The sequence below is a fragment of the Impatiens glandulifera genome, chromosome 5 (genome assembly GCF_907164915.1).
Source record: "Impatiens glandulifera chromosome 5, dImpGla2.1, whole genome shotgun sequence".
NCBI lineage: Eukaryota > Viridiplantae > Streptophyta > Magnoliopsida > Ericales > Balsaminaceae > Impatiens > Impatiens glandulifera.
In genome coordinates, this window is record NC_061866.1 from 52,597,083 (window position 1) to 52,624,351 (window position 27,269).

General features: G+C 32.1%; 6 protein-coding genes, 1 non-coding gene and 1 pseudogene across 8 annotated transcripts; 2 read left to right on the forward strand and 6 right to left on the reverse strand.

The window, feature by feature from the left end:
• Window positions 1-797: 797 nt before the first annotated feature.
• On the reverse strand, window positions 798-1,859 carry LOC124940314 (WEB family protein At1g75720). Its single transcript, XM_047480823.1, has one exon. It carries the CDS (start codon window positions 1,733-1,735, stop codon window positions 1,052-1,054), a length of 684 nt encoding a protein of 227 aa, XP_047336779.1. The 5' UTR covers window positions 1,736-1,859; the 3' UTR covers window positions 798-1,051.
• A 1,471-nt stretch (window positions 1,860-3,330) lies between these two features.
• Window positions 3,331-7,095, reverse strand: LOC124939769 (uncharacterized protein At4g06598). The gene is made up of 5 exons (XM_047480211.1): window positions 6,936-7,095; window positions 6,023-6,692; window positions 5,498-5,573; window positions 5,288-5,414; window positions 3,331-4,106 (listed from the first exon to the last, which is right to left on the reverse strand). The coding sequence occupies exons 2-5, from the start codon at window positions 6,688-6,690 to the stop codon at window positions 3,916-3,918; spliced, it is 1,062 nt and encodes a 353-aa protein (XP_047336167.1). The 5' UTR covers window positions 6,691-6,692; window positions 6,936-7,095; the 3' UTR covers window positions 3,331-3,915.
• A 1,536-nt stretch (window positions 7,096-8,631) lies between these two features.
• On the reverse strand, window positions 8,632-12,327 carry LOC124937501 (cleavage and polyadenylation specificity factor subunit 3-I). Its single transcript, XM_047477765.1, has 5 exons — window positions 12,053-12,327; window positions 11,869-11,966; window positions 11,539-11,584; window positions 11,304-11,453; window positions 8,632-10,601 (listed from the first exon to the last, which is right to left on the reverse strand). Exons 1-5 carry the CDS (start codon window positions 12,206-12,208, stop codon window positions 8,964-8,966), a joined length of 2,088 nt encoding a protein of 695 aa, XP_047333721.1. The 5' UTR covers window positions 12,209-12,327; the 3' UTR covers window positions 8,632-8,963.
• A 974-nt stretch (window positions 12,328-13,301) lies between these two features.
• Window positions 13,302-14,409, forward strand: LOC124939689 (annotated as a pseudogene).
• A 2,911-nt stretch (window positions 14,410-17,320) lies between these two features.
• Window positions 17,321-17,394, reverse strand: TRNAR-UCG. The gene has a single exon. It is a non-coding gene; the product is annotated as a tRNA-Arg (tRNA).
• Window positions 17,395-17,506: 112 nt separating this feature from the next.
• On the forward strand, window positions 17,507-22,040 carry LOC124937502 (MLO-like protein 4). 2 transcript variants are annotated; one of them, XM_047477766.1, is made up of 16 exons: window positions 17,507-17,632; window positions 17,783-17,955; window positions 18,034-18,091; window positions 18,175-18,401; window positions 18,489-18,605; window positions 18,688-18,748; window positions 19,260-19,351; window positions 19,676-19,750; window positions 19,926-20,011; window positions 20,629-20,678; window positions 20,756-20,796; window positions 20,884-21,042; window positions 21,136-21,171; window positions 21,260-21,327; window positions 21,404-21,464; window positions 21,548-22,040. In XM_047477766.1, the coding sequence occupies exons 2-16, from the start codon at window positions 17,827-17,829 to the stop codon at window positions 21,947-21,949; spliced, it is 1,662 nt and encodes a 553-aa protein (XP_047333722.1). In that variant the 5' UTR covers window positions 17,507-17,632; window positions 17,783-17,826; the 3' UTR covers window positions 21,950-22,040. The 2 variants fall into 2 exon arrangements, with proteins under 2 accessions (XP_047333722.1, XP_047333723.1); XM_047477767.1 differs by having other exon boundaries at window positions 17,616-17,632; window positions 17,791-17,955.
• Window positions 22,027-22,783, reverse strand: LOC124937503 (DNA-directed RNA polymerase subunit 10-like protein). Its single transcript, XM_047477768.1, has 2 exons — window positions 22,633-22,783; window positions 22,027-22,484 (listed from the first exon to the last, which is right to left on the reverse strand). Exon 2 carries the CDS (start codon window positions 22,478-22,480, stop codon window positions 22,265-22,267), a length of 216 nt encoding a protein of 71 aa, XP_047333724.1. The 5' UTR covers window positions 22,481-22,484; window positions 22,633-22,783; the 3' UTR covers window positions 22,027-22,264.
• A 661-nt stretch (window positions 22,784-23,444) lies between these two features.
• On the reverse strand, window positions 23,445-25,790 carry LOC124937440 (serine/threonine-protein kinase SRK2A-like). Its single transcript, XM_047477704.1, has 9 exons — window positions 25,394-25,790; window positions 25,231-25,305; window positions 25,049-25,150; window positions 24,878-24,931; window positions 24,704-24,796; window positions 24,517-24,609; window positions 24,329-24,433; window positions 24,135-24,233; window positions 23,445-24,043 (listed from the first exon to the last, which is right to left on the reverse strand). Exons 1-9 carry the CDS (start codon window positions 25,511-25,513, stop codon window positions 23,726-23,728), a joined length of 1,059 nt encoding a protein of 352 aa, XP_047333660.1. The 5' UTR covers window positions 25,514-25,790; the 3' UTR covers window positions 23,445-23,725.
• Between the last annotated feature and the right edge of the window lie 1,479 nt (window positions 25,791-27,269).

Below are 27,269 nucleotides of genomic sequence, written 5' to 3' on the forward strand. Positions count from 1 at the left end.
AAAAGTGAGTAGTGGCTTAGAAGTTAGGGTGCTAATTAAGATTTAATCATCTATTCTAATTAAGATTTAATCATCTATTCTAATTGACACTTTTGTATATATTATTGTGCACTTCGGTGTGAATAAGAAGAATAACAATCTCTACTTTTGAATCTAGTCCCAGAAAGAGACTTCAATGTATATCTGATTAGAGACTTCAATGTATATCTGATTTTTTTACGCTCTTGCCCGACATGCTTGTTCAAAATTAATAATGTAACTGATTTTTTTAGTTTTATTATATGATAAAAAACATTTTGGTCATAGTTTTAAAGGTGATTTGTTAAGAAAATTAAAATTAAATTTAAAAAGAGAATAACAAAACATTTCAAACCGTTTTAAGTTGAAAATGAAGATCGAAATTATTAAGGTAAAGTTAGTTTTATGAAAAAAAGAAGTAATAAAAACTGAAAAAAGAAGTAATAATCTAACTACTTAATAAAAATATTATTCATATATCTAAATTTTAAAATCATTATCTAGTCACAACTTTATTTGTCTAATAAAAATGAGTTACTATGAAACTTAACTATATATCTTTCTCATAGAAAATTTGAAGGGAAATATAACTTAAAATTTTCTATAAAATAAAAAATAAAAAAATCACAAATATCCAAATAAAATAAGACTCCAAGTTCATGTTTGAATGAGTGAATTAATAATTTAAAAAAGAAAGATCTCAAATTCACTTTTTAATAACACTTTAAGAAATTGTGATAAATTAATAATTAAAAAAAATAAAAAAGTTTCACAATTTCTCATATTGGCTTATTATTGTTGCTTTTAAATTTTTGATTTGACAAAAGGAACTGAAACTATATATCATATGTCAATTAAAACCCAATAACAACAATAAAAATAAAAAATAAAACTTAAAAATTCAATGCACACAAAAAAGCCTCAGGAACCCTTGAAGTTTGATTAACCTTTCACTCTTGCACTCAAATTTTGGCATTTGTTCTTTTCACCTCCCTCCCAATTTGATTTGATTTGAATTGAAAGAAGAAGAAGTTCAAATACCTTTCTTCTTCCTCGAGAACAAATCGCGAAGCAGCAGCAATGGCACAATCGGCTTCTTCATCTTCTTCTTATTCTTATTATTCTTCAAAGAAAACCTTTCTTCTTCCCTACAGTTCAGTATCTGACCTAATGTCGCCGCTTTCTCTCTCATTCCACCGCCATTAATATTTTCCCTCTCCTTAGCCGCCATTGCAGCCTCAACCGCTTCTGCTTTCGCTATAATCGACATGCTTCTATGTAGCTCCGCGTTCAATGACGCTAAAATCACCTCTGTTTCACTTTCTCTCATCTTCAAAATCCTTAATTCTGTTTTAGTCTGCTCCAGATCCGCTTCGATCCTCCTTACAGCATCTACGATCGCCGAATCGCCGTTTTTAAATCCGTTGGTGTAATAATAATAAGTGAGGTTCCTCGGAGTATCATCTTCATAAGAAGCAGGTTGAATCTCGGAAAAGGATAAGGAAGGTAGGCGCCTGGGAGTAGAGGAAGGGAGGAGAGGTTTGGGATAGGAGTAGAGTTCGCCGGAGATGAGTTTCTCACCGAAGATGGCGACGGCTTCTTTGACGGAGGAGAAGGGACGGGAGGTGTCGACAGAGAAGGAGGAGGAGGAGGAGTTGTTGTTAATTGGATCTGACTCTGAGTGGTGAGGGGATTGAGGAGAAGGTTCAGTTTCCATATCTGCTTGCTGGCTGGCTGGCCGGGATTGAAGAGAGAAAGAAGAATGAATGATAAATTAAAATGATACAAAGAAGAAGAAGAAGACATCTTCATTACGAACCACTTTTCTTTCTTTGCTTTCACTTCACAAATTAAGGTGGGTGGTAGACTTTTATTTATTTATTATTATTTAAAGAATTTTACTAATTTACAAATAATTGGGAGGGAAAGTATATAAATATTTAGAATATAAATAAAAAAAATAAGCAAACAATATTTATAAGAAAGAAATTTTAATGTGCATAACAATTTTGGACCCCCACGAAAAAAAATTAGATTAGAGTCATATTTTTTTGTTCGGGTTAAAATCAGATCGACTTGTTATACTTGATTAATAAGAGCTATTTGTTATACTTGATTAATAAGATCGACTTGTTATACTTGATTAATAAGAGCTATTTGTTATACTTGATTAATAAGAGCTATGATCTTTTGTTGCCAAAATCCCATTTTTCCTCTCACAGGTGAGGAGAAGTAAAAGTAGAATTTTTGTGAAAAAACTGTTTTGCCCTTTTGTGAGAGAGGAACAGAAAATATTTAATAACAAAAAATCATGAGTGAAAATATTTAATAACAGAAAATCACGAGTGGAATAATAATAGGGTTAAAATTAGATCGACTTGATAACTGATTTACAAGTTTCTTTTGAATTTTATATTATTCTTGATGTCTTTTAAATTTGAAACATTATTATTGATGTCTTTTAAATTTGAAACAAAGAATTATGAACGATTTAGAGTGTCGATAACAAAAGTTTAAATTAGAAATTTTAACACGAATTACTAAATAAATCTGTGGTACGCTATTTTATATTATTTATTTTGATTTTGTTTTCACCTTTTGCAATATTTTACACTTTTTTTTTTAATAAAAATGACCTTTAGAAAAAAACTATAGTATAATATTTATTATTATTAATTTTGTTTAAATCAAAATTTATTCCTATAAAAATGTTCTCATCTCACTTCAATAAAAAAAATATTTTGTATGAGAATTAAATATTATATAAAAATAATATTTAATTAAAATTAAATAGACATTTTTAATGTAATCAAATATTATATAAAATAATATTTAAATAAAATGAAAGAAAAAACAATTTGAATTAAGAGATCTGAACTACTATTCATAAAATAATTTGAATTATGTTAAAAAATACAATTACTTTAAAAAGCAATCTTCTGACCTAATTGTCCCATTGATAAGAACTTAAAACAGCCAGAACAATCTTTCTGCCATTGCTTATTTTTGTAAACAAACACAAACATGTGCAGTTGGTAAAAATAACTTAACTAGGCAAGATTACAAAAAAAGGGTTGAAAACTACATAATTGGTCTTCTTTCTTTTTTTTTAAGATTTTGATTTATTCTCATAGAGGATGGGGAAGGATCTGTTAGGTGAGAATATGTGTCTTTCTGTTGTTTAAGGTTAAGCTAGAACAGTTAAGGGAGGAGATATTTCCCTCATCTAATTGGAATTTGGAAAGAAATATGTATATTTGCAAACACATCAGTTACAATAATAATAATAATAATGAAATCACATGGTGTAGCTCACAAGAAATATGTTTTTTTGATTTTTTTTAAAGTTTCATGAAAGAAACTAGCAACAAACAAACAAACCAACCAACCAAGCTCTGTTGTTATAACAATTGTAGCACATTTTACAACATGGAAGGAACCAATCTACTAGATAGCTTCCTCCCTTATGTGCAAAATATTTTCCCATACACTAAAATTAAGAAATTGACTCTGAAACAAACATTACACGAAATTCGTTTTAGGGCAGAGAGGGGAGGGGTTAGTTAGTAGGCTTCAGAGTGAATCACCTCCGGTAAGAGTCACCACCCCGATATATCCCATTTCATGGGGTGACTAACCAGGTGCACAATATTTAATAGATGATGCTAAGTGTTTTTTAGAAGATTAGACTCCAAGATAGAAAGATAGATAGATAGATAGACTCGAGTAATGGGGTAAACCATAAACGCAGAGAGAAAGACAATTGGAACTAACGAGAAGTTTTTAAAAATAGAAAAAGCACAGCTCAAGCTAGAATGGTAAAAGAGTTTTACCCATGGTGGTCAGTTTGAGAGGCCTGGCCTGGGACTGGACTGTTCCCCACTTCAAACATGAATTTTATCTACTTACTGGGTCAGTGGCCAAATTGCCATCCTGTTTCATTAAAGAAAGGCTTGCAAACTGCTTATCCAGATCTTTGCTGTTGCTTCGTTTATGGCTAGACGATGCTTGTTGCTGCTGCTGTTGCTGCTGTAGCTGGTACAACCCTTGTAGCCTTCCCATCTCTCTCTCTAACATTTCATGCTCCACTACAAAAATATTTTGTCACACACAAATAAAACTTCAAAATCCCACTTTTCTAAGCTTATAAACCCAAGATCTTTTGTATTTCACTTGGTTATGTTCTTTAATAATGCCACATATCACTACATATTTAAAAATTTAAATGAATTTCTAAGTAACAAATGATTTAAGAAGAATAAATGTTGAATAAACCAGAGATCTTGGTACATAAGTTGTTAATTTGATAAATGTGAAACTGATTCAGGAAAAGTACACAAAAGATTATTTCAATCTGTTTAATATTTCTAACTTAATTTGAGCTGAATCTAAATAATTTTGTGATTTTATTTAAATAACTATTATAAATAAATATAATTCAAATGAACACTTAATAATTTAGATTTAATGATACACTGTGTTATTGAACGCCAACTTAATCTGAACAGATTTCAAGTATTTTTCAAGAATGAGTCGGAAATAGGTGTCGGTGAACTGTAATTGAAACTAAATTACCGAATTATTAAGCTGGTTTGAAAACAGAATTCAAGTAATCCACATAATTAAGTAGAGTTAGAAATAGGTATTGCATATTAAGTGAGCTTTGCTTAATATTGAACACTTATTTTGCTACATTATACTCAACTAAATCTGAAATTTTGTTTTTCATACAACATATTTTATGCTATTCAGTACATTGGTTTTAACACAAATGTTTGAATCCACTTAAATCATTAAGTAGAATTGAAAATAAGTACTAAACTTAAAGTTCACAAAAATAATGAGATTCTCTTTTATTCATCCACATTAAATTTTAAGTTAATATACAAAAAGTACACTTAAAATTAATATGAAAATTATTTCTGATAATATTTGATACTAATTCACTTAAAATATTCCATACTTGATTTTGAGTGATAATTATTTTATACATCCATATTTGTTTTTCCAAATTTAGGAAGCTAACAAGACCGAACAGTCAGAGCCATCCACTTTAACTTAGGTGATCTTAGTGGGAATCGAACCCGAGAACTTTGGTCTCTTAGGCAAGACTCTTGTCACTTAAGCTACTACCCCTAGTGGGTTAATTTTCATTGCTCATTATTCTGCACTTAATTTCTAGTCTATTTTATCCACCTACATGATGATAGAGATTAAAAACACCAAGCTTTGAACAAGGGGAATCAACAAAATATCACTAAGAACTTACAGTGCTTAATAAGCTGCTCCTGGGCTAAATTATCCAACCGCTGCCTCAGGGCTTTATTTTCCATGCTTAGGATAAGATTCTGCTGGCTAAGAAATCCAAGTTCAGCAGATACTTCAGACCCTTCAGCCTGTTCAATATATTCATATCAGCTTTCAGCTAGTTCAAGGTAAGAAGAAAAAATTACAACATTGTTTTATCTAGTTTACTAACCTGTAAGACTTGAACATTTCTCTCCAGCTCAGCTATGTATTGAAGTTTACGCACACGTGAACGTTGAGCAAATTGCCTGTAATAAGTGCAGATGTTTAATATATCATAGCTTGATATTCATTCAGCACAAAAGGATTAAGTGCAACATCAAATCAATCGATTATTTAAAAAATTTAGATATCAGATTGTTAATATAACGTAAACAAGAATCTTATAAGAAGGTACAAAGGAGACTTACAACTATTGAAAATACTAGTATCATATAAAAAGAAACCATGTGTTCTTCTAACTAAGTTTTATCAAAGTAATGCATAATCAAGAAGGATTAAAAATTTCAAAACATTGTAAAGAAAGAGGTTTGTGGAACACAAAATTGTGAGAATTCAATGAAAAAAAGACCAAGAACTTCAATGATTAAGCAATCAGAACTTCTTATGAGACTGCAAATACATGCTTCAAACATTCCCTGTTATATATAAACATCTGAGGGCAATATCATTATGAAAACAAAATGAAGAGACATACTGCTTGGCACGCTTAGTCTCGGTTTCTGATGCAGAAGACTTAGAATCCTTATCAGAAGCAGCTTTTTGATCATTCAGAACAGATTCACCAGAATTCTGCTTCTCACTTCCACTAGATGGTACCCTATCTCCTTCATGTGAAGCAAATGACGATCCAGAGATTTGAACACCAATATTTTCTTTGGCAGATAGAGGTCGAACTGAATGTGTTCTAGGATTTACAGCTCGATTCCTAGGTTTACCAACAGGAATAGGTTCCACATAGTAAGGTGCAGGCCTCATAGCATAGTGATCAAACTCACGAGCACCCCAAGAAGGAACAGAAACCATATTGTTAAAATTAAACTCATCCTGAACTGCATAGTCAAAGTTAGAACCACTAGTTGCATCCAATTTAAAATGAGCAAACGAATCACTAGAAGAACGTCGATGACCTCCTCTCCTTACAGGCGATTCCGGTTCATTAAGTAAGTCATCAAGCCAAGAAGGCTGTTCTTCCATCTGACTCTCAGATGAAGTACGTTGATGATGAGTTGGTTTTGAATTTTTAACTGGAGCATAGTCAGCATAAGATGGAGAAATGCTCGGAAATGGACTCTTAGGTGGAAGTAAAGATTGTTTTCCATTGTAAGCTACAGTTCTGATCGATGTTCCTTTTGCATTAGCCATCACTTTATCATGAAAATAGAAACACATCAATACATTTAAGAGAATTGAATCGTAAATTCTAAGAAGTGATAATCATAACGCAGTGTTAATACATCTGAATTGAGCTTTCTAAGATATATCATACGAATTTGTCAAACAGTTTCAAACTTACGAAACAATAATCAAAACAGATCGGATGAATGAGAGAAAAAATACGGAAAAAAGGCAAATCAGATGACTATGATGATAAAGTAAGCATCACTAACCTCGCTCTTCAAATCAAGTGCGAGAGATCTTCAATTCGATGAGATCGGGATAATAAATCTCACTTTGTTCTACTGTAGGGTTTCTATAAACTAGAAACAACTCTCTCTCTTCTTTCTCTCTCCGTGTGCTTCTGGTTGACATCCAAGAGTGGGTTGGAAACAATAGGATTGACAACTCAATGCCAACAAATAAGTTATTTACTACTTTTTCTATTTTAAAACTCATTCCAATTATCAAAATATCTTTAAAATCTTTTTTTTATTATTAAATTATAATAAAGTGTCGAAAATTAGATTATAATTAATTATTTTAATACAACCAGCTAGATAAAACGTGGAAAGTACACACTTACAATACAAAAAAACGTGATCATTTAATTAATTAAATTTATAACTAAAACATATGGAAATTAAATTGAACAAAAATCATTAATATTCAACCACTTGAATTGGGCATTTTCCATTATTAAGCTTATGTTTCATTTATTCTTCTTCTAATGCTCAATTTAGAAAAATTTTAATTAAAATAATTACTAACCAATTGAATTCTTATTGTAACCATTATATCAAGAATTATCTTTGTCTCAGTAATATACGGTAATTATAAATTGTCACGCGGTTTTCCACTCGAATTATTCTGTTATGAACGATTTTTTTCTGATTTGACTGGTAATTGAGTATGGAGGAGGCCGATATGATATTTGTGTTTCTTAACCGATCTCAATTCTGTCTCAAATATTATAAACACAATTAAATATATAACATCACCCGACACCAATATATTTATTTATTTTTCATATTTTATAAGAATTTTAATTTTATTTATTTAGAATAATATAAATATTTAATATATTACAATATATAATATTAAAAAATTAATTTATATAATTTTATTAAATATTTTTTTATTAATTTATAAAGAATATAATATAATAATGTCCCACAAGCATTTTAAAAAAATCGCATCACTATTGCTATCCCTAATCATCTGTATTTTATTAACTTACTGGATAACTTAAATATTAAAAAAAACATTGTTTGAAAAATTAAATATTTCCAATATCATTGAGAATATCTGAAATAAAGTAAAAAACATAATTTGTTTAAATAAAACAAAGCGTGTTAAAATTTTATTGTTCCTATAAAGGACTAGATCAATTTTATGGTCAAGAAGGACAATATGAACTAATTAAGTAATTTACATAACAAAAATGTATTTTTAATTGATAATTAAAATAAATTAAGTTTATTGATTTTAAAATGCATTCAATCTCTACTCTCTAGTATGGTTGTTGAGAAAGTCAAAAGAAAAGGTTGACCAAATAAAAAATAAAAGAAAATAAAAGGACAAAAGAAGAAAACAATAAGGATTTAAGACAATCAATGACAGCCTGGCTTGATTTTTTGTTACCTGTCACACAACCAAAGTTGGCCATTTGGACACAGAGACTCTATCTCTTTCAAAATGTAGATCCCACTACCAGCAAGTAGCAATCTTTGCTCAACTATGGAGTTAAATATCTCATTTTTTCTAATGTTGCAAGCACTATCTCGAGTTCGAGTACTCGATAGAACCAAACCCTAGACCCTAAACCGTAACCCAAACGAGATGATGAAAGAATCTCGTAAAAGATACATGTGTCTGATTTCAACATAAGGGGAGGAAACAATGGTGAGACAAACTCAAACCACCAGCTCAGTACTAAATTGATTGAACCATTAATATAATTAAAAGAGGGGTCCAACACTTCCTTCAACAAAATGATAATAAAAAGGACAGTTTCCAGCCCATGCTCATGTGGTAAGAGATTTTAATGAACAGCAATACAATCATAGCAGTTATCATTTAAGCATTAACATCCTTTTCTTTCTCACCAAAAAAATAAAAATCACTTTCTACCATTTTGAATTGACAACAACCAAGCATTTGTCACTCACCCAATTCTTGTCCCAACAATTTTCCATCCTCTCATTCATGGTTCATTAACTAAAGTCTGTTGACATTAACAAGATAAACGGAAATCAAACCTAGGAGGAAGAGGGTGGGATGGGTTTGACCGCATTTTGAATTCGCTTGAACACTGCTCCTACTCGCTCCTTTAGACCGTTATTGTCACTTTCAACTTCGCCACTAGATTTATCGAGTTGTGCAACGTTTCCATCCACTCTTATAACAAGCTTACCGTTCTCCCCGGCCTTCACATCGCCAAAGAGTGAAACAAGAAGGGCGTTACAGATTCTATCTGACTTTTTCCTATTTTCCTCTTCACTAAATTCGGATTCAATTTCCGTTACTTTGGGCATATCCCGGCTAATATTTAGTACTAGGGCAACAATCGAGTCTGATACCATGTCACTAATAGGATCAGCAGTCCAATGAAGTGATACATGGTTTTCAGAATCTTGCTTAACCGTCACTCTTTCATGCACTACTAAAGTAGGAACCGACAATTCCTCATCCACAGAAGATTCAACACTCTCGTATATCTGCTTCATCCTGTATTTTAGTACCGTAAAGGCACCAGAGTAAGGAATGGTAATCCTTTGGATTAGATTAGCTGAAGATAGCTGAGAAAATACATGAAGATCTTCAGGGGCAATAACCTGGTAGGTGAAACCCTTCTTTACTAAAAGACCAGAGACAGTTTCACTGGTCTCTGGAATCTTCTCGGCTAGCTTTCCAATTGTTTTAGCCATTTTGTCTGAATTGAAGTACATTTCAACCGACTGGCAGTTCTTTGGCGAAGCGATTTTGGTGTTAGAGTCCGCGAACAGGGAGATGAGATTCTGTTTCAGCCTTGCCATCTGGGTAGCTTCTCCATGAACAAGAACTATGTTGGGCGGCATAAGCTCTTTTAAGAAACTGCTGGTTTGTGCATAATCAGCATGAGCCGAGAAGGAAATGTAATGGACCTGCATATTAAGAGGAGACGTAAGTCCATTCATGAGAGTGACTTCTTTCGGTTCAGTTATAATGGTTTTCGCCAGTGTCCCTTCAATTACATAACCTGGTATGAGACAGGTATTTTTTCTATCAGCGCACCATCTATCAAACAGCTGTCGGGATAACCCACTTTGAAGCCCACCAGGACTGGCCATAACAACACAGGGACCCACGTCATTAAAACTCTCGATGCTTTTCAGGGGCGATATGTGCTTGAAATCAAAAGGATTTGAATTGGCGAATTGGTTTCTGATTCTATCGTTCATTGAGTTGATGTAAGTTTGGTAGACAGCCATGCATCTCTTCGCAAGAGGTGAGGCGTAATATATAGGAATATTGTGAAGCTCGGGATGGGCAGACCAATACTCGTCAAGGATCAAAAGAAGTTCTTGGGCACGGCCAAGGGCAAATGCAGGTATTAGAACACGGCCACCTTGAGAAACAGTAGAATGAATGATATCAGTGAATCTTTTTTCTCGGACATGTCGTGACTGGTGAAGTTGAATGCCATAAGTAGATTCAATAATGCAAACATCGGGCGAGAACTGTGGCATCTCAGCTGCTCGGAGATGACGATCTTCCTCGCGTGAATAGTCACCGGTGTAGAGGACCCTGACACCAGCTATGTCCACCATAAACATGGCAGCACCAAGGACATGGCCAGCAGTATAGCACCAAAAGCGGATACCATTTACTTCTAAAGTCTGATGAAAGTCAATAACCTGTAGGAGGGATTTCTGATTAGAATTTGATAAGACAACTTATCATTTAATCTAAATAATGAAGTGATTATTTGATAACTGTTAATTAAAATCACTCAATTATTTAGATTTAGGTCAAAACAAGCTAAAAACAACTTTAACCCTTGAACATTAATCAAATTACGTCACTATAAGGGGGAAGATAGGCTCTTAAGTGCTTTCCGGACATTAGTTCCACATTTTATAAAACTAAATTACATATCAAATACTTACAATTCAGATATTTTCATTTCGTTTATTCAACATTTTTTTTCAGATACTTAAAATTCAGTATTCAACATCCACCACTTAATATTCAATTCTATCATACACATCTATAAGCCCTAAGTTGTGTGAAAAAAGGAGCAAGAGTAATTCATGAGCCGCCTCAATCTTTTATCTTTTACATGTAAATGTGTCGTCTAAACTGATGTTTTGATTCATAGATCTCAAATCAATTGAAAAATCATTAGATCAGACTGTTTGACCTAATTTACTTTTAAAATGTAGCAGTATGCTGCTATCAATCTAATGCATAGATGCCAGAGAAAAACTGGAAGATTATAAAAAATAACATTTTCGCAATACATTCAAATTTGATATGTCTATGCATTAAAAAAAAAAAGTGTACTGTTTGAATATAGAAACATTAATAAAACTAAACATAGAAAGCATCATACATACCTCAATTTTATCCATGGAACGAAGTATATCTTGCTCATCAAACAACATGTCTTCAACTGAAACTTTGCTAACTTTAACGTAGTCAGACAAAAGCAATTTATAAACAGCCTTAGTTGCATGTGTCATGAAGACTCTCCCCTTAAAAGTAGTCTGAAAACAAAGAAGCCAAAAGAATTTCACCACCAATGAAAGAAATGTACAACATTTCTCTAGAATAACTTTAGTGACAACAAACCTTCTCCAAAAAATACGGAAGAGAGGCAGCATGATCCAAGTGAAAGCTGTAGCAAACAATATTAAGATTAAACAAACATCAATCGTAAAGGAAAGTCCAACTGAAATGTTTTAGTAACCCTAGTATACCAAAAGATTCATATACTGCACAGAGAGTTTCCCAAATATATATCCTGATCTGGTTACAGCTAAACCGGAGCATGAAACAAATTAACTTCCTAAGACAAACATATAGCAAATTATAGCACATTTCACAGTATTGACATTCTGACAAAAAAAAAGTAAAAGAAATGTGCATAATATTGACATATATACTTAAACAGATGCTTACTGAGTGACAAGCAGAACATCAATGGTGGACGGGTCAATTTCATCGAAGTATGGTAAGGCAGCCATTCCAGAATAAGCAGGATGAATCCCACAGTCAAACTATAGTATCAAAAACAACAATACATCAATCCAAAACTACAGTGGCTTTGTGGAAGGAAGAGGAATAGAAAACAGAGAATCGTTACCAAAACAGTTTTGCCTTTGTAGGTCATGTAAACGCAAGACCGGCCGACTTCACTTCCTGCTCCTAACGGGGTAATTATCAACTGATCTCCTTCTCTCGTCGCTGTCGAATTGATTCTCTTCAGAGATGAAGGAATCGGTGGACCTGTTGAAGCCATTTTCGCAAAGCAGGAGAGATTGAATCAATGGTGAATTGGACTAAACCCTAATTTCAAAGGTTTTGTCTACCCGCTTCTGCAACGTCGAGTTGTATAGTGAAACAAAATTCGAACAAAGGTTGGTCTAGATTTGGAAATAGGAAATAGTTTTTTTTTATGAGCAGAAAAAAAAAAAAGAAGAAGAAAATGTTAAATTAAGCCCTTGAACTTTTTCTAAATTATCGATTAAAATTTTAAACTTAAAAGATGGACTAAAATAGCTCAGAGATGGACTAAAAACGTTATGAATAGGGGAAATTTGACGAAATAACCCTACTAATAGGCTTATTTCCAAACTTAGCATGGGCATGATAAATTTTGCAAAATTAACCTTTTGTCATGGGTAAAAGACAATTCTACCCTTAATTAAAAATTTGGGTTATTTCTATTTATTTTCCTCTCTCTTCTCATTCCCTCCCTTTCAGTTTCTCCTCGACCGACCTTTGGTTTTCCTTTCTCTCATTTCAGTTTCTCCTATTTCAGTTTCTCTTCTCCTCCGACGATCTAAACGAAGCAACGAAACAAATGAAGCCGATAGATCAACTCCCTAAAGCAACGCCCCGGAATGTCTTCATCATTTCAGGTGAGTTATGCTCATTTTTCTGTCGTTTTCCTTGCATTAATGCTGAAATGGAATAATAGTTTAGGGTTTTAGCGTTTTGAGGGGTGGATGAATGATTTAAGGTTTAATATGCATCTGTCGCCTGCGAAAAATGCATTTGTCGCCTGCGAAAAATGCATCTGTCGCCTGCGAAAAATGCATCTGTCGCCTGCGAAAAATGCATCTGTCGCCTGCGAAAAATGCATCTGTCGCCTGCGAAAAATGCATCTGTCGCTTGCGAAAATACATTTTTCGCCTGTCGGAGTTCACAACCTTCGTTGTTTGCGCGATTATACTCGGAATCCTAGTTACTTTGATCATACACTTTTCTTTCTAACTTTTAGATTTAGAATCTCATGAAGTTTTCTGAAATCTACCCGTGAATAATACAACAAATCTAGTTATTAAGGGTTGAAGTTTCAAATCTGTAATGCAGGTTCTCAGTTATTAAGGAAAGATGCATCCAGCACAAATGACTTATATTGCAACAACTTGTTGCTTGGTGATTACACTGTTGGTTTCCACTAAATTAGTCTTGACACATATATTATGCTGGAGGGAACCAAAGGAACAGAGAATGCTATATTGGTTATCATTCTCATGGCTCCTTTATATGTTGTTGTATCCTACACTGGTTTGTTACATTTTACATGGAACGGTTCTTATTTTACTTTTTTTGAATAAATCAAGGAATGCTATGAAACTTTGGTAAGTATAGTACCAAACATTTTTAAGGGTTTTGTAATTCCAATGGGAGATTATTCTGTTGTTGTTATAAATGCAGATGATTGCTTAGTTTATGGCATTGATGTATAGCTATTTGGAACATATCCTTGAGAAAGAACATAGTTCCAGATAGGGTAAAAGTAAGAAAAATTCACCACTCGTTTCAATGACTCGCTTTCAGGTGCGTAAAACTTGTTTTTTTGGGTGTAGTTTTTGAAAATTTTATTTCCTCTGTTTCAAATATGTGGTTCTTTTTATACTGATTGCAGCCCCATACAGCTCGGTTGAATCACCAATCGCTAAAGCTTCTAAAGTAGTGGACATGGCAGTTTGTATGTTCAATCTTGATGATAGTTCTTCAAAGAATGGGAATATATCTGAGTTGGATCAACTGGACATTCACTATTATCTTAAACGTTTTAGTCTCACTTGCCTTGTATTTTCTTGTGATCTTTTACCATATGTTTGATAAAGAATTGAAACCACACAGCCCTCTAGGGAAATTCTTGTGCATCAAGGGAATTGTCTTCTTCTGTTTCTGGTAGGTAATATTCTAACCTTCCGTTTGAATATGGATCCAAATCATTATATTTGTGAATCATTCAATCTATTGTGTACAAACAAAACAGGGGATTGTGCTTGAGATTCTAGCTGTCATGGGGTAATAAAATCCCATCATATTTGGATTGATGTGGAGCAAATTGAAGAGGCGTATCAGAATGTGTTGGTGTGTCTGGAGAAGAAAAATTGGTGTTGTATCATCTTCATCGTCAATCAAGGAGAAGAAGAAAGTCAAGTAGCTTCATCTCGTTTGTATTTTGTCGTGGGAAGATGATGAATTATGTCAACTTTGTTCTATTTTTGTTAATTATGTTGTGGGATGTAACTTGTGTTTGTCTTGGATTTTATTAAGATCTTGAGATTTTTGTTCAAATAAATTATCAAATAAATAAAACATATATTATATCATTTGAGTAAGTTACCAAAAAATAGAGACATATTAAGTTTAATTTATGTTAAATGATGATTATATTAAAAAAAGTTCCTCTATGCCTTTTGTAGCTATGAAGACAAAAAAAAGATCAATCATAAATCCAAAAGAAAAAAGAGCATCCAAATTCTTCTACTGTGTTCTACTCATGTCATATTGTTTCAATCATATTTTTTTTAAACATCTTTGACGAGTTTGTTTAATACCTTTTACAATATCCCATTGTAGGAACAAAAACAAAAGGTGTTTGTCCTGTTTTACTTAAGTAGTTTACTATTACAAAGACTCAGCTATCGTCAAGCTAGTTTCCATCATAGATTAAAATCCAGATTTATCTGATTCCAAAGGAGAAGTGAGTCAACACATAATGCAACAATTGTAGAATGACTGAACTTATGGAGTATTAGATGAATTGTGAACCTTTATGGAGCTAGTTCAACTGACAAAATTTCTCTAAGCAATGTACGTAGAAGAGACATAGATCCAATATACACACATATATATATATGATTTTCAGTGATCAATTAAGATATTATTATCACAAAATGATAAGAAAGAAATAACAAGTTTTAAATATAAATGCACCCAATTCTCACGAGCAAAACCTTTATCTTTCACGAGGATTTACTAACTGCGAGAAAACAACACTTGTCGCCACATCTTACTCCCCATAACGCCTCCATAGGTGGAGGATTCAATGCAATTCCTTGAATATGATTCGTGCTGTTGTCTTCCGGTTCTGTCAGAGCCGATGAAGATTCCTCAAGCTAGAGATCGTACTCCAAATTCCACAAAACATCTCCAATTGACGGCCTGTCAACCCCATGCTCCTCTAGAAATTTCTCCCCCGTATCACTGTACTTCTTCAGGGAAGCAGGTTCACTTTCCTTGAAAAAAATAAAGAAAAAAATGATACTTTTATCTTACAAAACACAAAGGACAATAACATTTTACTTAATTTTTTGCTCAACAACAAGAACTCAACACATGCAAATGCAATTTTCGTAGGCGACAGATGCGCAATTTTCGCAGGCGACAGATGCGCAATTTTCGCAGGCGACAGATGCGCATTTTTCGCAGGCGACAGATGCGCAATTTTCGCAGGCGACAGATGCGCAATTTTCGCAGGCGACATATGCATATTCGTCTGCGACATATGCATTTTCGCCTGCGACGCCTACGACAAATGCATATTAAACCCTAAATCATTCAGGCATCATTTAAAATCTTAAACCAAACCCTAAACTCTAAACCAATCTTTCGTTTCAGCATTATTGCAAGGAAAACGATGGGAAAACGGGCATAACTCACCTGAAATGATAAAGGCGTTCCGGCGTTGTCTCGGAGAGTTGATCGATTGGTTTCTTTCGTTTCGTTGCTTCACTTGGATCGTCGGAAGATAAACTGAAATGGGAGAAACTAAAATGAGAGAAAGGATACCAAAGGATCGGTAAGGAGAAACTGAAAGTGAACGAGAAGAGAGAGGAAAAGAAACATAAATAACCAAAAATTTTAATTAAGGGTAGTATTGTCTTTTACCTATGGCAAAAGGTTAATTTTATAAAATTTATCATGCCTATGCTAAATTTGGAAATAAGCCTATTATCAGGGTTATTTCGTCAAATTTCCCTATGAATATGGGATGGTTTTAATTTTATAAATTCCAAATAAAATTACAAAAATATCAAATTTACACATATTTGAAAGAAGTCCTTTAGTTTTTTTATTAAATTAATATTATATTAATTAAGATATCACTACATACCATACAAAAACAAATACAACTAAAAGTTGAAAATCCAAAAGAAAAAAGCTTTCCTTAGTCAATTTTCATCTTTTTGTCATTTCAGATTGTATACATTTCTTTCAATTCAAAATCTCTAAAAATCAAACAAACAACTTTTCAAAGAAATTACATTCTCTCATATGCAATTAAACTTGTGATCTCCATTCAATTTGGCCCAGATAACACTATTTGATTATAATATATGTACCTATTCAAAATCATTTTGAGTTTAAAAAAAAATCATTCACAATTTACATGTCACCATCCTACATTCTTATGTATTATCATTAAGATAGCTAATTATATTTTTCTTATTTGTTATGTATGTCATAAGCCCCATAATTCAATGTGTTTTTTTTTTTTTTTAATTTAAGACAGCTAATTATGTTTTTATCACTAAAAATCTATTTGAAGAACTTATGACAATTTTAATTTTGTCCACTTATCCAAACAAATCAAAAATCTTTTGTGTGGCTGATAGTTTATAAATAGTCCCACGAGAAATGTAAATTAAAAGAAAAACTAACTCTTATTTATAATATCATCAATTATATTTATATTTCATGTTTTCTTTTACTAGGAAGTTTTAATTAATCCATTAAACTATTTATATTACAAAATAATTCTTATTTTTTTGTAAAATAATTTTAAAAGAAAAAACAATATGTATCTAGAGAATTATCTATAACATTAATTATTTGAAATTGTTTGCATTTGATTAATTTATCAACTTTTGGGATATGTTGTTTATATTAGTACTCACATATATATGCAGGTCTAAGTTTCAATCAGTGGATAACCATAGATATTTCAATTCTCCAACAAATGCATAAATTCAATAGAAAATATGGATTGAATGAGCACCAAAATACAACCCATTTTTGTAATAAAAAGAGGCTAGTAAGATCTGTATATAAGATTTCATTAAAGAATATAACTCCAAGTAGCCAAAACAGAAAGAAAAAAAATCGACCACAGTGGGAGTCGAACCCACGACCTTCTGATCCGAAGTCAGACGCGCTAATCCACTGCGCTATGCGGTCTTGTTGTTTAATTCTAAATAAGTTTATTAATTATTTGGATAAATGAATTCAGTTAATTGTTGTTTCTGATTAAAAAAAGACGGTTATCATTTGACCACTGTCAAATCCACGTTCGAACCTCGTGCGCGCGGGAGAAGAGAGATAGAGAGAGAGAGAGACCCTCCATGTGCAGAGGTCGGGGCCTGGGCAAGCATCTAACAATCGAGGACTAATGGCGACCGATTCGATGCAATTTCTGGTGAGTTTTCTAATAGAATATTTCAGTGGTTGAAATATCTCAATCACTAGAATTGAAGATTCCATATTCATTGCAGACAATTAAATACAGATAGATCACACATGACTGACTATAATACTATCACTCAATCATTATTTACATTTACTCCAGGTTTTCAGGATCTTCTTCTTCTCCAATCGACACAGTAGTGAGAAATGGAGAGTAATGTCATCAGGCAAGGGAGATCCCTGGAGGAAACGCCGACGTGGTCTGTTGCGTCAGTTACCACGGTTATGGTTTTCGTCTGCTTGCTTGTCGAAAGATCCATTTACCGATTTGGCAAGGTGTGTGTAATTTTTTCTTTTTTTGTTATGATTTGAAGATCTTGCTGATATCTGTTAGATTTTGTTGTTTGCTTACAGTGGTTGAAGCAGACCAGGAGGAAAGCTCTGTTTGCTTCATTGGAGAAGATTAAGGAAGGTATAAGCTTATACAGTTTTGTCTAGACAAGGTAATTAGACTATTAGAGGATTTGTTTCTTACTTTCTTGATCTTTTGTTTAGAGTTGATGCTGCTTGGGCTTATATCATTGTTTTTGGGGCAATCGGCAACATGGATTTCTGAGATATGCGTGAACTCGTCTCTTTTCAGAAGTCAATTTTATCAGTGTTCGGAAGAGGATTATAGTATCAATGAGAATATTTTCATGGAAAGAACTTCTACATTTCTTAATGAGAGTGACATTCCTCCAGAAGGGCTTGGGTATTCACCATCTCATGGATGTGGCGAGGTAGCTATATCTAAACTTTTAATATTGATTTATTTTGGATTTGAAGGTGTGTTGTGTTATTTATTAATGGCAATGATCAATTAACAGGGTCGTGAACCATTCGTTTCTTATGAAGGTCTTGAGCAACTTCATCGGTTCTTATTTGTTCTTGGTATCACTCATGTCTTGTATAGTTGCATTGTTGTTGGTTTATCTATGACTAAGGTAATTTATGTTGCAATAACGTTCTGTAATTTTGCTTGTATTTCTCTTTATTTACATTAGAAATTTTCTTCTCTTTATTAAGATTTACAGCTGGAGGAAATGGGAAAATCAAGCAAGCCTGGCGCTTGATGCAAACTTGCAAGGTAAAAGATATTTCGTGTACAAACTAAATTAATTTTCAGTTTGGTTGGGCTAATTTTCAATCAATCTTTACTAATATGTTGAAATGTTTAATTAGAAGTTATTTGATGAACGAATAACTATTGAAAGTATAATTGTGTTTATTAAATGGGTATCAATATTATTTTGGAAGAACTTTTACAAATTGTCATTTTTTTCATAAGATGCTATGGGTATGAAAACTCAAACCCATTACCTTGGAGCATAAGTTCTTGCACTCTACCAACTGAAACATATGAGCTTTCATACTTTTGTTGAATGGTTTCCCACTAGAATAGCCAAGATGATCTCTTACTTCCACATGTCAGTTACGAAAACCTCAAGGTCATAACAAGAGAGTTCATAAGTTGAGATTTTATACAAGATGAATGAATTTACAAGATTTCATAAGTTGAAGGAATCGACAAGATTTTATGAAACAATAATATATAAATAGATTCATGTAGGCTAACTTCAATTTACATTTGTTAATAGCAAGAGTCAACAAGGTGATGAGGCGGCAATCCACATTTGTATTACATCATGCGTCTCATCCATGGAGCAAGAGCCGAATTTTAAATTGGATGGTAAGTATGCTATTTTTATTTTTCTTATAAAGGACATATTTTCCTTATTATTGTCCATTTCTGTTCCTTTTGTTATGAATTAAATGATTTACTAAACACTAGGGTTCTCTTTGTACACGGCCATCTTTTGGTGTTTGATGTAAAATAACTTTTACTTCATGAGAAAGAGATAAATCAATTAAAACTTTTACTTCTCAAGATTTTAGGGGATATAATGGCTCTGATCACTAACAGGAGAATGTAATGAATCATTTATGTTGATATATTTTCTATAAGCTCCAATTTCAATATGAACTAACCAATACATATGTGCCATTTACGCAGCTTTGCTTCCTACGACAGTTTAAGAGTTCGATAAAGAAATCAGATTACTTGGCCCTTCGTAGGGGGTTCATCACTGTGAGTAGATATGTAGTGTTCATTTCGAGTCATCTCGAAACTTTTACTTAAATATGGACATTGATTTTCATTCTTGATTTAATCTGGACCTTTTTCATGATTACCTTTACTATTTTATTCAACTCCAGAGGTACCAAATTTATTTCCCCTCTTTTTTTTCTTCTGTGAATTGCAGAAACATCAACTCCACATATCTTACAATTTCCATAGATATATGGTCAGAAGCATGGAAGATGAATTCTATGTAATGGTGGGAATCAGGTATGCAACATTCTTGATCTATATGATTATCAAATTTTGATAAAAGCAATCCACAATGTGATGTTTATGGCGATACAACTGTAATATCTTCAACTTATGCTATGCTGTGTTTTGGATGAGTGAAATTTGAATTAAAATTGGAATTCCAATTCTATAAGAATGGATATTAAATTATATTTCAATTATATGCTTTAAATTCTTAAGAGATTTATTTGTTTTTTCTTCTTTTAACTGCCTTTAAGCATCTAACGGCCTATAAGCCCATTTACAGCTAATTAACAAAAAGTTAGGAAGAATGACTTTGTCTTGAATTGTGTGGAAGTATACTGGAATTAGAATTTGGAGGTTATTAAAGTGGAATTGCACCTCCACAAATAAAACACATTAATTTCATGAGAATTCTAATTTTCATTTTAATTCCTCTTTATGAATCCTTAAACAAACAAAAGAACGAATCCAGCTTTAATCATGACATAGATTTGGGGATGAGTCCTAAGAGCATATTGATTTTGCCTTCACGGCTTTGCCCAGATCTCAATTTAAGCTGTTGAGTTTGTTAATACCATAATGGAAGAGTAATAGAAATTGAGACCAACAGTTCCTTGTTCTGTTTGCAGCTGGCCACTATGGGGTTACGTCATAGTCTGCATCTTTGTGAACATTCATGGTATCTTTAAGGTCAGTATTTATTTCTTTTGTTTTAGAGCATAATTTTCTGACATGAATTTGTCACACAATCCGCAGGCCTGAATATTTACTTCTGGCTTTCTTTCATCCCTGTAGTTGTGAGTTAATCGTCATCCCAATTTATAATCTTAAAACAGAAAATTTATTTTCTATAATACATGACATTTTTTTTTGTTGGGTTTCAGCTTGTGATGTTGGTTGGAACAAAACTTCAACATGTTGTTTCATTGTTGGCTCTTGGAATAAAGGAGCCAAGTGGAACTCAAATCAAGCCGCGTGATGATCTCTTCTGGTTTGGGAAACCTGAAATTTTGTTAAGGCTGATTCAATTCATATCATTCCAGGTTATAAAAATTCTTTCTTGATCACTCTAAGTAAGCAGCCTGTTACTATTTATGCATTTTCATCTTCTTTCTCCGTTTTCCCAAACAATGCAGAATGCTTTTGAGATGGCAACATTCATATGGTCAATTGTAAGCACAGATCCATTGAGTATCAAAGCATCAATGTTAATTAGTTAGTTAGTCCATATAACTGATGGGTTTTTTGGTTCCTGCATAGTGGGGATTTCCACAAAGAGCGTGCTTCATGAAGAATCATGCAATGATCATAGTTCGATTAGTTAGTGGGTAGGTTTGGTTAAGCTAGTGTCATCAATCTAATCTATGGTTAAAAATATTGAACTGATTTTTGTTAAAATTGCAGAGTGATAGTCCAATTTTGGTGCAGTTACAGCACAGTACCTCTGAATGTACTTGTTACACAGGTTTGTTGTTTGAATCATTAATTAACAAAGGTAACAAGTGTTCATATCATATATTGGAGCTGATAAGGTATTGTTTGTCTCAGATGGGTTCAAAATGCAAGAAAGCTGTAATTGCAGAGAGTGTAAGAGAATCTCTACACAGCTGGTGCAAGAGAGTGAAGGAGAGGTCAAGGCTGCTGCACTCTATCACCACAAGATCCACTTGTTCCCTAGACTATACAGTCGATGAAAGGGATCATGATCACGACGAGATCATAACCGTCGGTTCTGGCACTCTATCAAGGTCCTCGTCTACGGGGAACGGCGTAGTTGACGATAAGAACTTAACCGAAAATCATCAACAACAACTGCAGCTTGAGTTTCTTGAGACAACCGAACCAACTCCTCATAGTTCACTTGATGTTCTTCAATCTGATGAAACTAGTAACATGAATGTAGAAGATGACAATAAGGTCCCTCACACTCATATTGATTTTTTCAAATGAGGGTTGATTTTTGTAACAAAATCAGAATCAATTTCACTCATAAGGATCTCTTTACAAAACAGTTGTGATCATATTATGGGTGAAGAAACCCAATTGCTTACCTTCCTAGTATTAGATTTTAAAACGAACCCATTACATTTTTTAGTAAATAAGATCAAAGTACATTATAATAGCAAGAAAGAAAATAGTTGATCCCAATACATCATCATCATCCCACAAAGCTTAAAATCATATCATCATCAATATATATGCAAGAAAGAAACAAAAAGGGGGTAAAAACTAGAGGTTGTTGATAAAGATGGGGGGGATGATGATTTAGGTTCCTTCACACTTCTCAAGAGTGTTGTAGTTGAGAAGCTTCTCGATGAGATCAACATGGGTCATGAGCATACGTCTACAGCAGTACCTAACTAAGCCTAGTGCATCAAGAGCATCTCCTTCTGTGTAATCTGCCTGGAGAAGGTCAAGATACGTGTCCCATTTATCTCCAATAACCTTCCCACAAGTGAAGCAACGGACAGGGATGATCATCTTTCTGCAACATCATTGTTATTAATAGTATAGCTGAATCATCAATTCTTCAAATATTATATCAAGAACAGAAGTAGAAGTAGAAGAAGAATGATAATGTAAAGTGACATAAACCCTAACACTTGAAACAACAAAGAAGGAGAAGAGCGTACCTGAAGAAGATTGAAGACAACACTAGAGAGAGAGAGAGAGAGAGAAGGCCGCGATATTTTCAGAAAGTTAACTCTAGTGTTCTAATTTAACCTAGATGTTTAGACTCATAGGGAACCATCTTTCAGCCCTACAGCCCTAATATATATTATTAGGGATAATTGGTAATAATCATTCACAAACTTTAAATATTTTATATTATTGTGTTTTTCTATTTTGTTTTTAATTTAATAATATATATATATAATTCATTATTTTAATTTAATCTCTGAATATATATTTATTATATTTTTATGAATTTATTGTTATATATATTTGTAAAATAATTAATAACTTTAAAATATAATAATTAATACTTTTAATTTTATAATGATTAGTTTATTGTAATTAAATCACTTTAATTTTTTTAATATGCATAAACTATTTTAAAATATAAAAAATTAAAAATAAGTGTGTTAAATATATTAGTCAATTAATTTAATATTTAAATATATATAGATTGAGAATATTTATTGCATTGTATTACTTTGTTTTAATATATTTGTAAGAATAATTAATAGTTTTATAAAAAAATCATATATTATATTTTTGACAAATTTTAAATAATTGATATATATTTATTAATATTATTTTTAAAATATATATTAGTAAATCAAAAAAAAATGGTTTGTACCTTTTCTAAGTAGGGATAGATCTATAAACCACTCTTTCCCAGGTCGAAGATCTTTTCGAAATAAGTCAAGGTTGATGATTTTTCGAATTGAATGGATTCTGATGTTCTTGAGAAATTAGTCAAGTCTTTAAGCTAGGTTACAATCATCAAAAGAAATAATAATACATTAAAGAGCCTGAAATCCCTTATTGTGTAGCAATTCAATTCCAATCACACCAGATCAGAACAAGGAAGAAGATCAAACTCTTGAAAGATCAATCTCCAACCTCTAGACAACAACAACATGCATATCTACACATTCTTTCTCCTTTATTCTTAAGCTCCCAATTTATTCAAGCAGTTTAATTTTACACAAACAGTTTTGTCTTAAAAAGAAAAACCAAAAAAACCAAAGTAAAACACCTGCTAAAATCCAACAATTTTCAGTTGATAGTAAATTCACCGCTCGCATGAGCCTCCTTAACTCTTTTCTCATATTCATCGTCGTCATCATCTACCTCTTCTTCTTCTATGTCCTCTTCATCATCTTCTTCCTCTCCCCAACCAAAACCTCCAATCGGACGGGCAACTGGAGGCGGAGTCTTGGCTTCTTCCACAATTTTCATTATGTCCTCCACACTTTGGATAGAGAATGTTGGATTTTCCCTCTTGTAATACAGACCTTGTGCTGCTTCAGTTAATTCCCTTGGCAAGTTCTTCAAAAACCATGGATGGCTTTTTATATCCTTAATGCTAAGCCTCTGCAATCACATTCACAAATAAATGTTTCAATAACTAACTAACAATCATTGGTCATTGGACTAGCAAGGCAACCAACAAATATGCCCATACCCTCATTGGACTGGCAACAAATATCCGCGAAAGAAGGTGTTTACAATCTTGAGAGATGTGAACATAGTCCGGGATCTTGTATTGAACCCCCATTATTCGCTGTAGAAAAACAAAACGTATCATAATAAGGGTGCGTCTCATAAATTTGAAAATTAAGTTTTGAATGTTAAAAATATGACTTCAGAATAACATACTTGAATGGTTTTCCTGAAATTTTTTGGGTCTTCTTGATCTTCAAAAGGGTATGCCCCAACAAGCATAACATACAGAGTCACCCCACAAGACCATACATCTGCCAACTGCCAATGAACAAAAAGAAACTTATCACTTCTTACTGGATTAGGATCTCAAACATCGAAAAGAAACTGTCGGGTTATTATACCTTGCCATCATATTCTCTCCTGGAAAGAACCTCGGGTGCAATGTATGCAGGAGTCCCAACAGTTGATTTAGGTCTTGAATGAAGCAAAGACGACTACAATCATAAATACACGATTGAAGAAAACATATTATAAATGTATTTGCAGCAATTAAAACAAAGGGCTAGTAAGATTTAACAGATTTTACACCTTTGAATAACCAAAATCACAAATTTTCAGGCGAGGTGCTGGGCTTCCATCTAATAGAGTGTTCTCAAGCTTCAAATCTCTGTGGCAAATTTGCTAAGAAAAAATACATAGTATTCATCTTCATTGCTATATATAATAAACTCTATTACAGTTTCCTTATTATATATTAATTACCATGTTATGACAGTAGCTGACACCTGAGATAAGCTGCTGGAAGAAATACCTAGCCTGAAATGATTCATCTAAAGAAGATGAAGAGAAACTTCCCAGAAAACAAAATTTTAAGGAATTCAAGTTCTATTACTACAATATATAGAGAGAGAGAGTAAAGTCAATCGGGTTAACCTCATCTTCACTGAATCTTCCTGCGTTACAAATACGTTCAAATAATTCACCACCGGCAGCATATTCCATAACAATTCCCAGATGGGTTGGAGTTACAACAACCTATATATATATAAACCAATACCCAAATGAGAAAAATGCAATGATTTTTTATGATTTATCTTCGTCAATAGAAAGATTACCTCTTTGAATCTGATAATGTTAGGATGCCTGAGTGACCTATGATTTATAATCTCCCTTGCCACATTCTCATCAATCTGCAACAACAACCAACGAACGTATGTTATCATCTATCTACCCACAAAATTAAAATTAAAAAGGCATCAATCAAACTAATTAATTAACCTTCTGGCCACGTTCGATGTATTTCATGGCAACAAGCTCTTTAGTTTCCTTGTTCCTCATAAGTCTGGCCACACCGAAATTCCCAGATCCTATATCCTTCACAACCTCGTACTTATCCATTTTTTCAAACCTAATTCCAAAAAGACCTTAAATTTACAGCGGATTAAGGCCAAAACAATCTTCTAATCTAATCCCTGAAGCGGCGAGAGAGAAAGGTGGATGGATTTGGTATCTGAGAGCTGGGGATGGATATGAAGAAACTTGTAAAGGTTTGAATTAATAATAGGGTTCTTCAGAAAGGAGCTAGATTTGCAGAGATTTGAAGGAAAGTAAAGAATACGCACCCAAGCAACCGTACATGGCGGTGGTGGAAGAGAGAGAGTGTTCGTCAAAATATAGTCATGTTAGGTCCCTCTCTCTATATATCATTCAAAATAATAGATTTATTTTAAGGGCTTGTTTGGATCAGCCACTATTTTCGTCATTTTGAGCCGACACATATTATTTGGTCTTATTTGGCGTCAATTGTGGGGACAGATTTCATTTCATTTCTATTCATATTATTTTATTTTATTTTATTATTTTTGTGAGTAAATCATTACCATATCTGACTGTTATTCATAGTGGCAATAATGGAAATCTTTATTTATATTATTTTATTAGAATTTTAACTTTATATATTATTATCTGAATATTATATTATTTTACTTTTTACTTTAAAGTTACTAATTAATTCACTATATTTATATTTATATTTATATTTATATATATATATATTATTTTTTTAGTAACAGTATTATATTTTACTTTTACATTAAGTTAATAATGAGATAGACATGTTTGAAAATATATATAGTTTAAGTGGGATTGAATTTGAACAAATATTAAAGTATATTTCAAAATATGATTTCATCTTACTCAAAAATATTTATAAAAATGGTTTTTAAATAAATAAAAAAAATTATTAATAAGATCCAATTGGTTTTTCCAAATACAAAATTAATATGAACGGTGAGTTAATTTTTTTTTTTTAATTGAGTTGGGTAATGAATAGTATATAATTTTCACATCTCATTAATTTAATATTTTTTAGAAAATAATTTTGATATTAAAAAGTATATTAATTATAATTGTGGTTGTGTTTTAAACAATGTTGTTTTTATTTAATATGTAAATGTATTTATATTTTATTATGAAAATTTAAATTATTTTAAAATGAAAATTTATACAAGAATAACTCAATTGAAAAAGGTCTTATATGTTAAAAATCTCAAATTTAAATTTAAATTTTAAATTAGGAACTATGACTGACTTTGATGCATATTAAATTTTAAAAAATATATATTAAAGTATTTAAAATAATTTAAATTGAAATAAATATATTTTTATATTTTAAATATGAATATAAAAAAACAAGTAACAAATATCTGGTTTAGTTTGTGAATTCTAATAATTGGATGTGACAGCTAAAATTGAACTATTTAAAAAAGTATATGAATTTATATTTAAATATGTTATCATATTGAATAAGTTTATAGATATTTTGTAGATATTTTGAAGAGACTTGTTTACCATTTTTTATTTAAATAATTTCATAAGTATTAATCAATGAAAAGTTGAGTTATTGAATGAAAAAAATAATATATATATATATAATAAAAAAAATTAAATAATAGAAATATTTTTGTGTTTTATTAATAAATTATTTTATTTTTTAAATGTCTTAAGTTAGCATAACTTTAACTTTCAAAATTCCTTAATTTTTTTTTTCTTTTAGAAATCATGAACATGTGAATATTTTATTGATAAATTAGTTAAAGTAAAAACTTTAAATTATTTAAAAAACAAATAAATACTTTTTACAAAAACAAGCTTC

Excerpts from the sequence above, each read along its gene's own strand:
- LOC124940314 (XM_047480823.1), bottom strand. The coding sequence starts at position 1,735 with ATGGAAACTGAACCTTCTCCTCAATCCCCTCACCACTCAGAGTCAGAT.
- LOC124939769 (XM_047480211.1), bottom strand. The coding sequence starts at position 6,690 with ATGGCTAATGCAAAAGGAACATCGATCAGAACTGTAGCTTACAATGGA. Across the intron at positions 5,415-5,497 it reads GAAATGTTCAAGTCTTACAG|GCTGAAGGGTCTGAAGTATC; the intron begins GTTAGTAAACTA and ends TATATTGAACAG. Across the intron at positions 4,107-5,287 it reads GGAGCAGCTTATTAAGCACT|TGGAGCATGAAATGTTAGAG; the intron begins GTAAGTTCTTAG and ends ATATTTTTGTAG.
- LOC124937501 (XM_047477765.1), bottom strand. The coding sequence starts at position 12,208 with ATGGCTTCAACAGGTCCACCGATTCCTTCATCTCTGAAGAGAATCAAT. Across the intron at positions 11,585-11,868 it reads GATGTTCTGCTTGTCACTCA|CTTTCACTTGGATCATGCTG; the intron begins GTAAGCATCTGT and ends TGTTTGCTACAG. Across the intron at positions 11,454-11,538 it reads TTCCGTATTTTTTGGAGAAG|ACTACTTTTAAGGGGAGAGT; the intron begins GTTTGTTGTCAC and ends CTTTGTTTTCAG.
- LOC124937502 (XM_047477766.1), top strand. The coding sequence starts at position 17,827 with ATGGAGAGTAATGTCATCAGGCAAGGGAGATCCCTGGAGGAAACGCCG. Across the intron at positions 18,402-18,488 it reads CATCTCATGGATGTGGCGAG|GGTCGTGAACCATTCGTTTC; the intron begins GTAGCTATATCT and ends ATCAATTAACAG. Across the intron at positions 21,465-21,547 it reads TGAATGTACTTGTTACACAG|ATGGGTTCAAAATGCAAGAA; the intron begins GTTTGTTGTTTG and ends TGTTTGTCTCAG.
- LOC124937503 (XM_047477768.1), bottom strand. The coding sequence starts at position 22,480 with ATGATCATCCCTGTCCGTTGCTTCACTTGTGGGAAGGTTATTGGAGAT.
- LOC124937440 (XM_047477704.1), bottom strand. The coding sequence starts at position 25,513 with ATGGATAAGTACGAGGTTGTGAAGGATATAGGATCTGGGAATTTCGGT. Across the intron at positions 24,797-24,877 it reads TCAGCTACTGTCATAACATG|CAAATTTGCCACAGAGATTT; the intron begins GTAATTAATATA and ends ATTTTTTCTTAG. Across the intron at positions 24,434-24,516 it reads GGAGAGAATATGATGGCAAG|TTGGCAGATGTATGGTCTTG; the intron begins GTATAATAACCC and ends GTTCATTGGCAG.